Source organism: Zeus faber (assembly GCF_960531495.2).
Source record: "Zeus faber genome assembly, chromosome: 1".
Taxonomy (NCBI): domain Eukaryota; kingdom Metazoa; phylum Chordata; class Actinopteri; order Zeiformes; family Zeidae; genus Zeus; species Zeus faber.
In genome coordinates, this window is record NC_137193.1 from 18,002,125 (window position 1) to 18,014,457 (window position 12,333).

The 12,333-nt window shown below is 45.7% G+C and overlaps 1 protein-coding gene across 1 annotated transcript in view; it reads left to right on the forward strand.

The window, feature by feature from the left end:
- Positions 1-723, forward strand: part of ror1 (receptor tyrosine kinase-like orphan receptor 1) — a gene marked incomplete at its 3' end in the record, with an annotated part of 37,905 nt that extends 37,182 nt beyond the window's left edge. The window contains exon 10 of the mRNA XM_080008100.1: positions 60-723. Coding sequence (XP_079864226.1) covers positions 60-723 — 664 coding nt within the window. The remainder of the gene's footprint in view (positions 1-59) is intronic.
- Between the last annotated feature and the right edge of the window lie 11,610 nt (positions 724-12,333).

A 12,333-nucleotide genomic window follows, 5' to 3' on the forward strand; every position in this document is an offset into this window, starting at 1 on the left:
GATCAAGTGACCATTTTCAGCCAAACTCTGCATAATCGGTGTCGTATCCTCCAACGCAGGGTCTACGGCCTGATGACGGAGTGCTGGCAGGAGGGTCCCGCCCGGCGCCCGCGCTTCAAGGATATCCACGCCCGGCTGCGTGCGTGGGAGGGCATATCGTCCCACGCCAGCTCCAGCACACCCTCCGGTGGTGGGGGCAACGCCACCACCCAGACCACCTCGCTGAGCGCCAGCCCCGTCAGCAACCTCAGCAACCCGCGCTACGCCACGGCTACGGCCGCCGGGTTCCTCTACCCCGCCCAGGCGCTGCCCCCGGCCGCCCAGATGGGCCAGATGCCAGCGTGGGCGCCCGTGGCCGTGCCCCCGACCCACCAGCGCTTCATCCCTGTCAACGGCTACCCCATCCCGCCGGGCTACGCCGCCTTCCCCGCCCACTTCGCTCCGCCGGTGCCTCCTACCCGGGTGGTCCAGCATCACCTGCCGCCGCCCAAGAGCCGCTCGCCCAGCAGTGCCAGCGGCTCCACGAGCACGGGCCACGTGAGCGGCGTGCCCTCCACCACGGGCTCCACCCACGACGCCAACACGCCACTGCTCTCCCACTGCCAGGTGCAGGGGGGCATGGGGGTGCAGCTGCAGGTGTACGGACAGAAGGGTGACGCCTCGCTGCTGTCGGGCGACACCATAATGATGTACAACGACTCGGTCATCACGGCAGACCTGTAGATTGTAAATGGCTTCCTGAACTACATACACCCTGGACCCGTCTCTGATGAACCCAGAGCATAATGATAAATATCTCACGGACTCCGCTGACTCGGAGAGTCGGGCTTCGGTACCTTTTTAGGATCCCGACACACAGTTTGAGGAACACTGCCACACTATATATATATATATATATATATATATATATATATATATATATATATATATATATATATATATATATATATATATATATCTATACTCACCTAAATGACTTTTTTTTTTATGTCTCTGTTTATGCTAGTGTACTTCCTTTGTTTGAAAACGGCCCGTTGTTTTTATTGTAATTATTTTAACCTTTGTGTACATACAATACAAAAGTCCTCCGTGGATGAAATGAAAAGATATATATTCAAAGGAACGCTTTATTAAGGAAGAGACTTGTGCCGCCCGCCTCCCTTCCATGCCGATCTTGCTTAAGCTCGAGCTCCACCGACCGAACGACGGACCGACGGACCGACTGACCGACCGACCGACCGACCGACCGACTGACCGACTACACGGTTACACGGTACCTTGACTTGAAGGCCGACTGGTTGACTTGCTGGTAACGGAGCTCCGAACAGCCTGTCAGCCCCCAGACTCCTTGGTCAAGAAGGCTTATGAAACAAAGGGAACTGGACGTTTACGTAGAGGAGTTACAGTGCCTTTCAGCCTTTCAGCCTTTCAGCCTTTCAGCGATGATGTCTCCTTGTTTCTCTGCGTTTAATTACGTGCACAGTGAACGGTGTTGAACCCTTTGAGAGAGTCTGCTTGTTTGTTCCACCCCTTATTTGATCTTTTATGAGTTCACAAGACTTGCAATGTTTTAGGTTAAGTCCATTGCAGCAAGACAACGGATGGTTACTTGACACATCAACAGCTCAGATTCGTGAAGACAGATTTAGATTTAGGGATCAGTCTTGGGCAAATAATCTGGCAAAGTACTTAGAATATCCAATTCTCTTTTCATTCTAACGTTACTCTTCTACAACACTGTCAACTCCACTTTCCAGACTCACTCGCTGTGGTGTCCAGGGTGAAAGATGGCCACGCCCCTCCCCTCCCTTCTGATTGGACAGCAAGCTGATTGTTTCCTCCCTCCCTTCATCCCTTTGGCTCCTCCTGCTCTCCTTCTTCCTGCTCTCCTTCTTCCTGCTCTCCTTCTTCCTGCTCTCCTTCTCTTTTCTCCCTCCGTCCCCAGTCCTCCTGTACCATCTCCGAGCCCCCCCACCACACACACACACACACACACACACACATCTCCAAAATGAAACCACGCAGAGCTCATATCCTGTGCTGTGTCTCCGCTAAACAGGACCAGTCTCAGGCCTCGTGCTGGACTATACGCACCACAACCCTCGCTCTCAACTTTTCGTTTTTTTCGGTGAAAGGGTCAATTTAGCCCTTGTTTGTTCAGAATGTCTGCTATTTCAGATTGGATGAGATTGGTTTTATACGGGAGTTGTTTTTATTGTTTAAGTCTTGAACGGAAAGGCATGTCGCAGTTGCTGTATTGGCACGCCATCCTCCCTCCCCCGGCACGATAGCACAAAGCAACAATCGAAAAAAGAAGCATGCAGGGTTCCAACGTCAACGCCGTCATGGTGAATGAAGTGCCTCGCGTAGGAATTAAAACACGGGTTGTTTGGTCTTGGCCCTGTGTATGAAACCCCCCCCCCCCCCCCAAAAAAAAAACAGGAATGCCTACGCATAGAATAGGCTTCATGCTTGTTTCCCCCCCTTCATCCCTCTAAGAGCAGCGTTCCACTCCTCAATCCAGGAAATCCAGTGGGATCTGTAGAGATGATGACGGCGCCAAACCACAACAATGTGCCTTACGACAATACCAACTCCCAAGTGAACTTAGAAGATATATATGCAAATGCGTTTTAAACATGTTGAGGGCAGAAACTTCCTGAAAGCTTCTTGGATGGATGGATGGTCATTGTAAGATTAAACAGAACAATGGGTCTATTCTAACCCTCGCTGACACATTAATGGATTTTGTGTCAGTTTCTACAGTGTGATGCCTCGCGGATCTTTCGTTAATTGATCAAGGATGTTTTTTTACAATGCAGCCTTTTACAGAATAAAATAAAAACAGCAGCACCAAAGTGCCTGACTGAATGTGCCTTCAGGTCTGAACAACTAACAAACCTCCGGAAAGAAACACGGTCAATGTCACTGCATAAAAAACACATCAGCTCGTAATGTCAGTTCTAATAAATCCATCATGTCATATGTCTTAATTATTTTTATCAATTGTGGAATATTAGTGAATACTCAAAACACCAAGTCCCAAATCTAGATTAGTTTTCATACTATTTAAATGGTATTTGTCTATCAGGGTGTAAAACTCAATAAAGTTAATAATCATTGTTGGTGTCGAGAACGAACAAATACTCAAATACTGTTATTTTTTCATGTGCATGTTATTTTCATCGCTTCCCAATGCTTATTGGTGTCATAAATTCTAACCTTTTGCTCCACGTTTACCTTTAGGAAACAGCTTTCTAGGCTGCGCTTACCAAGATTGTATCATTGTTTTTCTTTTTGGGGTTGGGGAGGTTTTGCATTCTTTTCTTTTGAATTTGTAATTTATCTTCTCAATGAAGCAGACTTGATCTACCTACCGAGGCATCTTGATAAACACTTCACGTTCGGCTATTCCTGGAATTAATTTCTACCAATACAGCAGTTTAAACGCTGTACATAGGCAAATTTCTACCAATACAGCAGTTTAAAAAAAAAAAAAAAAAAAAAAAAATTTTAAACCACTTGTACACAAGACTGTGAATCTTTAGAAAAAGTAGGTATTTTGTATTTGACAGAAGAAAAAAAAATCCTTGTCAAGCCGTGCCAGTTGCCATTGTAGATTATTATTTTTTTCTACATTCAAAGAACAATGTTTTGTGTATAGGTATACCCATTACAGACGGTTTACATGCATTTAATTAATACCATGAGATGCCGTATCCTTGTATATTGTCTCAAGATTGCACAGAGGTTTTGTATTGCAAAAATAAAAAAAATAAATAAATAAAAAAAAGTTAATGCTTTCTTTATTGGCTATTGATGCCTGTGGTCTGGTCGGTGAGCTTTATTTTTGGACAGTTGTAGTTGCGTCCTAAGGCCACAAGCTGTCAGTGAAACCACACTGACTGATTTCTTAGCGTGACCGTCACCCTAATGCACCAGTGGATTTCAACCAGGGGGGGGTGACATTTACCATGTTGAGCTCTGTTGATCTCGGCCACTGTGCCTAGAAGCAACGTCTGCGCTGGATCTGGAAGCTCCCAAAATAAATTGTTTTTTAAAGTTGAAGTTTGAAAAGATGAGCAAGTAGGGCGGTGCAGAGAATGTGTCTCTGCTGAGCAAGTTCCGACGCTGTACACAGAAAAAATAGGGGCAGGTTGAGATATTGGCCTGTAAATGTGAATGTGCATGTACAACCAAAACACATCATGTTGACCACATATTGGTGTGTATTTTTATACACATTTGTGTGCCGCTTTGATTAAGAAATAAAATAAAATGGAAAAAGTGCTGTAGACTGCAAATTGACTGCACCCACACTCCTAAGTCATTAATGAGGCCTTCAAATTTTGATGCCCCCTCTGGGAGCAGGACATGCCATTGTGTCCGAACCCACTCCTTCAATACTTTAGAGGGAGAGTCATCTCATGTCTATCCACTGTAGGAGGTGAAAATGGAAAAGGGTCAGAGACTGCATATTGTACAAACATAAGACGTGCAGCTTCCTCCACCCAGGTGCAGTCATCTGGAAGTTTTTGATGGAACTTCCTCCATGGCCTTGAAATTATTTACAATGGCTGTCAGAGAGGTGTGTGTCGGGAAGAGCCATGTGTAGCTGATAGACTGGTGGAGCAGAAGAAGCACATCTGTGCTGATCTGAGATGCCAGAGTACTGTCAGAGTCTGCGAGTCGAGAGACACGCACAGAGGCAGATATCCAGCTGTGTGTGTGCCTCCTGCCTGCTCGTCTTCCATTCTTCCACATCGGAGAAAAACCTCAAATAAAGCTGCATAGTCTGTAGGTGTGTGCGGGTGGGTGTGTGTGTGCTGAAAACTTTTCTCGTTGGAAGCCAGGGACTGCTTCCTGTGAATTTTGTGTATTTTTGGAGCAGGTACCTAATGGTGACCACTCCCACTCCTCCAATAACAGCCTCCACCCCCAAGGCATGTCTTCTAAAAGGAGGCTCCTCATGAAAGCCTCTTGACGTCAAGGTGTGGCAATGGGAGTTGGAGATCAACTATAGATACTAAGTGTGTGTGTGTGTGTGTGTGTGCACATGTGTACGCGCACAAAAATAAATTGGCTTGCAGTACTACTAACTAAAAAAAATAACTTTCATATGTTAAATTTATTTTTTGGGTTTTCTCAACTTAAAATGGGAATCTTATAAAACTGGTTTAGCCAAAAAATTACCAAACATGACCATCGATGTAGGTTGATGTATTCAGGAAATGTCTGATATACACCTTTTACACTTTTTACACTTAATCAACTATTTTAATTGTTTTACTTGAGTAAAACCTTGAATGGAGAACTTCATTGTACCGTTTGCCTTTTTATTTTTACCTCTACTCAATAACAAGAGTCCTGCCAACACCGCAATAACGACACGGAGGCAGTTGTTATGTTGGATTAGATGTTGATATCCCTTGACTGCACATGTGAGACATGCTGACTAGACAATGCAGGATGATCAAGTGGGTGATGGCATCTTCTGGGTTATCAAGTGGGCGGACTCTTTCTTCAATGTTTCACTAATAGGCCAACAACCCCCCCAGAGGGTTCGGCAATGCCCAGTGAATCCCGGCGTCCCGGGCTCACCCTCTAGATGCCGTCGACTCATTTGAGGACCCAGGTGGAGTCCTTTCTCTTCATCCAGAGCCATTGACTACCTTTTCAGCAGTTCTGGAGAGGTCTTGTGCCTGTTTTGGAACATGTTGGTAGGTATTCCTTCCTTCCTCGACTCTTTTGGCAAGGCAAATCTGTTTTCTTCCTCCGGAGCATACAGGTGGAGTACAGAGAGTGGTGGCCAGGACTGTCTGGGGTTCCCTCCAGTCCCCCTCTCCCTCTTACCACCTGGTAGAGATAGAGAGGGGGCTTGGTCCCGAAGTACAATCTACTTACCTGAGGGCCCAGGTGAATTCCTTTTTCTTCATCCAGAGCCACTGACTCCCCTTTTCAGCAGTTGACCCTTGACCCTCACTTTCCCAGACAAATGCTGTGGCCCTCCAGCGGGATAAACGGGGGGGGGGGGGGGGTGTTGATGCTCATCCACCGATCTTCCGGCACTGCTGCAAAACACTGTAACACCTGTGCTGCCAGGTGTACCGGCCTTGAGTTAGGCTGATCTTGCAGCCCACCAGGATGTGTCTTAGAGTTGTTGGAATTGGGCAGAGGAATCTCAGCACTGGCTGAGATTCTTGGGAGATGGCAGGACATTATCATCTTCACCTTGATGGTGAAGCTCACTCTAAATGGCTCCAAATATCCTATGGTTCTGGAGTGGTGCACTTGTACTCCTCTGAGAGACTGGACTCCTTACTCGTAGAGCCCTATGCTGCTGAGGCACCTGCAAAGACCAAGCCACTTCCTTGCATATGAGCTGATAAGCCTCTCCAGCTTTTCCACCTTTGAGACTGCAGCTTTATATAGGGTTAGTCACCACATGAGGCATGGAAGGAGCCCTAATTGCATACACTTCAGCTTGCCAGGGAGTGTGGTTTTGTCAATGCTGTCCAGGCCACTGACAGCATCCTTCCTGAGCTGATTTACTTGCTCTGTGCCTTTGAGGGATGCGTTGTACCACCGACCTAGGCTGTTGGAATCGTCTTATTGCCAATGTAAATGCATTGGTCTGACAGCTTCCCCTTGACGATGGAGATGCTTCTAGACTTGATCAGTTTGATCTTCACCCGAGCCAGCTTGAGGTTCTCTTGAAGCTTACTCAACAGCCGCACAGTACAAGCCTTGGTCGTGGTGAGTATTGTGAGGTCATCCGGGTATGCTCTGACACACGGCAGCCTCAGGCCAGGTCTTATGTGCTGTCCACCAATGACCCTTCAAGATGCTCTGATGATCAACTTGGCCATGGTGTAACCTGCTGTTGTCAAGCATAGCCGCACACCCTGGAAGTAGGCCTTGACGAGGCTTGTGCTTGTTGGGAGCCTGAAGAAGTCAAAAGCAGTCCAAGGGAGGTTGTGAGGGAGACAAAACTGTCCAGAAAAACCACGTGAAAGGTCTGTTCCCTCCTTCCTGGCGACTTGGATCTGATGCCAGATGGCGCTTGCAGACAAGCTTGTTCCAGACAACAGGAGGAGCCTGAGATCCCTGCATTTTGGATTGATATGTCAGTCAGATGGTTTCTTTGCAGGTATCCCGACAGTTTCGTCGAAGAGCACCGGGAACACGTCGATGACAGATGAGCCCCCACGCTCAAGAAGATTTTGCCCTCGACTTTTAGGAGGCTGAACTGGCAGAACTGGCCGAATTCTGATGAGTCATTTTCCTTAGGGATCAGGATTCCTCTGGCTCTCCGCCAGGTTGTTGGTATCTCCTGCTTGCACCATACCAACTTCATGAGCCTCTAGAGGAATCATAGGATATCTAGTGCCTTTTTTTAGAGCCTGTATGGAATTCCATTGGGACCAAGAGCTGATGAGGCCCTTGGTTTATGCAAAATTTCCTCCACTTCACTCCACCTCGGCGGGCTGATATCTAGTTGGTGTTCCGGTGGATGGATTGAAGAGACCCTTCACAAGGGAAGGGCCTTTGTTGAAGCTTTTTCTTGTCCACTCCTTCTTTCTGCACTTCTTTACCAGGTTCTCAGCTCTCCTCCGTTTCACCAGCCTGCCCAGGATGTCTGCTTGCAACAGGTTCAGGCTTCCTTCTCCCCTTCTGCGGCCTTCCTGTTTAGCTTTTTCAGCTGCCTCCTCTTCCCGACTAGACGATCTGTTTCCTTCTGCCCCCTGAACTCATAAAATGTTGTTTTCTCCCTCCCTACCGCTACAAACCGTTCCGCTCCATAGCTGTAGATTTGATTCCCCCATTCTCTCCAACCTTTTCATGGCGGTGCATCTGAGCGTCTCAGTCGGCATTGACCACCCCACATTTCCTTTTCACAGGAGAAGAGGGATGCACAGTAACACTGTCCAAACAGAAAGAGAGATGGAAGAGCTACATATGAAGAGAAAGAACATAAACCAGGGGTGCCCAATACGTCGATCGCGATGGACCGGTAGATCGCAAAGGTAGTGCAGGTAGATCGCGCGCCATTCAAAAACACTTTTTTTTTTCAAGCGATCTGACCAACACGTTGAATGAGCTAAACTCAGAGCTGCAAGGACAAGACAAAACCGTGGTCAACATGATCAGTTCAGTTAATGCTTTCGAACCAAAAATGCAACTTCTGTCCTCAAAGCTGCAGCGCCATGATTTGGTGAACTTTCAAAACCTCGCATCAGAGCTGGAGACCCAAGGGAAGGCATGTGCGCAACTTGACAGTGTGCAGTACACAGAGCAGTTTGAAAACTGTCTGTCAGACTTTGACAAACGGTTTCAAGACTTTGCTTTACTCCAGCCAGTCGCTACATTAATGTGCTTCCCATTTAGGGAAGATGTTGAGGTTGATTCACTCCGACACTGTTTCACCTGAACTGGTCTGCAGTGGAGGATGAGATGTTGACACTACAGGCTGACATTGAGCTGAAGTCCAGGGCTCATGGACAGTTTTGGAACTTACTCATGGAGGTGAAGTACCCAAACATGAGGAAATGCACTCCCTCCTTGACTGCATTATTTGGCTCTATTTATTTATGCGAGTCAGCCTTTCCCACATGAAGATTATTAAGTCCAAATACCATTCCACCATGACGGAGGATCATTTGGAAGCCTGCCTGAGGCTGGCTACCAGCAGCTACTGTCCGGACTACTGTCCAACCCTGGCCAACTCCATTCAGTGCAAGTCATCAGAGTAAGGCAGTGACCATAAATGTATTTTATTGTATTGTGCGGTGAGGGTTCATGCAGTGATGCAAGGTACGCCAACATATATTGTATATATAAAGTATACTCAGTATATATATAAATAAATATATATAGCATTTTTTAATGCAGGTAGATCATTTTGACCTGGTCATTTTAAAGGTAGCTCGCAAGATGAAAATGTGTGGGCACCCCTGACATAAATGAACGGCACAAAAGAAAAGAGTGAGAACTAAATAAAGACATCAAGTCAAAAAGCTTGGTCACTGCAGTACGTGTAGGAGGAGAGAGGAGGTTGGTTGGAGGTTGGAAAGAGCATTTTGAATAGCTTCCAGAATATATAACATTTACATAAGAGGAAAAAGACATAACATAAAGACATATTTGTTGGTCGTTGGGTAAAATCAACACACCAAAAAAAACAAAAGACGTTGATGGATACCAATCAACATTTTACAAGCCCCAGATCTTTATTCAAAGATTTATACCGTATATACCCATAACAGTCATTTATCCTGTGCATAGTATTGCATTTTGTATGTTTGTATTTTTATATATATATATATATATATATATATATATATATATATATATATCTGACATCTGAAAATGTTCTGTTTTGTATTTTTATTTTTTGGCTATTTGTATTTTTATTGTATTTTTTTTTTTTTTCACTTCACCTTTTATTCTATTTTATTTTATTATTATATTAATTCTCGATTTTTTCTGAAAGGTTTTTTATGCTAATGGTCCGTTTTGAAACCAAACCTCACCAGAACAAATTCCTAGTATACGTACGTAAATGTACCTGGTGGATAACAATAAACCGATTCTGATTCTGAATTCGATTTGATTTTTAATAGAAAAAAATAAAAAAAAACTTTCAGGAGATTGTTGTTGATTGTTATCGAGGTAACTTTGGTTTTCTCCAAAAAAAATTGTTTTACGTCAGCATTTTATCAACATTTGGCACTTAATCATGCATTTTAGAAACACAAAGTGTCAAATCCATCAGCTGGATTTGTCGTTTTTCAGATGTTTTCCTACACATCTGGCGCCGAGAGTTTTGTCGAAGAGCACGTCTACGACAGACGAAGCTTTCCCCCTTTAGTTGTAGCGTGAATAAAAAACGGGCTACGTCGGGTGAGAGAGAATTAAAGAAAGGAAGGAAGGGGTGCAGGGGAACAGAAAGCGGCAGAGAGGAAGACAGAAGACGAGCGGTGCGGGTGTAGGGTTTCAAACTTCTGCCGGTCTCCGCCGAGGGGCCCCCGGCTCGTGCGGCTCCAACAAGCCCCCGATTGTGGAGGAACACGAGCTGTTTTTGTTGCGGGGCTGACAGGCGCTTGACCTCTGCTGTCTGCTCTGCCGCCCGCCGACCCCCGAGCGGGGAAGTCCACACTGAGGCCTTTGAACGCCGCCCAGTGAACAATCGCTTCCTCGCTTCGTTCCTCGTTCCGCGAGCGCCGCGGTCAGAAGAAGTGGATCTCCGAATGAGGGGATTTACCATTTTGTTTCCTTGCCCATCGCCCCCTCCTCCCCTTTCTGATTATGTATCACCTCGTAACTTATTACGCTTTGAGAAGCTGAGCAGCTATTTTAAAACAGTGGTTCCCAACCTGAGGTCCGGGGACCCCTAGGGGGGTCCTCCGAGAGGTTCCAGGGGGTCCCCAGCAAAATGATTATTCCTTCAACTTCACTGTTATTTCATTTACAAGACATCAACACTGTAAGAGAACGTACAATTATGACCGTTTTGATCCTGGTTTCACTATTATCTCCCTAACTACGGTATTGACAGGTATGGAAGTTTTAACTAAATCGTATTTAACAATGAAAAGATCTTGATCAAATTGGGGTCCCTGATATGAAAAAGGTTGAGAATCGTTGTTTTATAAAATGGGTTTTGGTTTTTATAAGGTTATTATAGATACATCATTGTATTATGCAAATTGAGTTTGATTTATAGATTCCAATCCAGGAGACCTATGCATTGCATACAACCTTGACTATTGATCAATATATGTATTGGAGGCACGAAAACATTGACATTGTTTTTCTTTCTGGTCAAAGTCAACCATGTATCACAATTTTCTCAAAAGACCCTGGACTGTTATGGAGCATGCAGCCTCAGTTCACCATCGATAACATCAGTAACATCATCTGCCGGAGCGGCTCCGTGGCCTCGTGCCGGAAGCAACCCTGACAGACCAAACCCATTGTTGGGATGAGGAGCGCTCGACAGCTTCGAAACCCCAACAGTCCTCTCCATTGTCAGAGTGATACCCTGCCTGGCCCAGGAGTGGCACAGGGAAGAAGGGAGGGGACAACGGAGCGAAAGACAGATCTGCATTCCTCCTCTCCGCTCATGCCTCACAGGTTTCAAATCACATGACCTGAAAACATGGCCGCTGAGCCGAGGGTTTAGAGTGGATCCATGTCAGGGTGGAGAGACGCGACGCAGCGCAGGATCACAATAAAAATAACCGTTTTACTTTGTTTACCCGTTTAGTTGGTTTATTTAAAGTGGTAATCCGTAAAATGGTCCGTGTTGGTTGGATTACACTACGAGTCACCGGATTCCATTCAAAATGATTTTTTTCATCTGAGGGAACTGTTCTTTTTTGTGAATGTTGCTTTATCAAATTCACAGCCCTTGACTTGGTGCATGTGCCCGATCTTTGCATTCTTCTGGAAAGGCGGACCCTGCCACCGGCAATGGAAACCGCATTTAAAGGAGCACATAGATAAACAAGTTAATTGAACGATTGTTTCGTATAATGTTTGAGCTAAATTACCTATCAAATGTATTTTACCAAAATTATCTTCGGGATTTGCGCTTCAAACCAGCCACACCGTGTTAAAAAAACATTTGAACCTAAGAACCTCGAAATACTGCACGATTAAAACGTGAGGTTTTAACGAGTGACTTTTATGTGGCAAATCCTCTCACCTTGATGATTGTTTTCCTTTTTCTTTCCTCTTTTTCAGTCAATTCGCCCCTAAAAAGCCAAAGTGAGCACATTTCTGGGATCTCAGGAGAGGAATGGATGTGTGTATGCATTCATGTATACATGAATGAGGCACTGGAGAGTGACGAGGGGACAAGAAAAAGAAAAACACAAACTGTCCATGTATGACTTTGAGTCATAAATGTGAAGGTCAATGTCCATGTTTGCACAAAACATGGACCTGGGATGTGGTGAAACTGAATGGAAGCTGAGCTCTGCGCCTGGATTTGAACCTCGACGCTCTGATGTCATCGTTAACATCTGCGACAGGTTTACTCCGCGACCATTTAGGATCCCCCCCCCCCCGCTCCGTGACTCTCCCACCCTCCACCCACCTTTCCTCTGCCCTCCTCCTCCCTCTCGTCTTCCTCCATGTCTCCTTTCAACTCCCTCGCTTTCTCTCCCTCGCTCTCGCTCGTTCTCTTTCACCCTCTTTCTGCGTAATAATCCATCCATCTCTGGTCTAATGTGTTCCATGTGTCTGCAGCAGTCCTCAGGCTCCAAGGGCGAGGCCAGCCGATCTCTCATAGCCCCCCCCCCCCTTCATTTTACTTACAAAAACAAA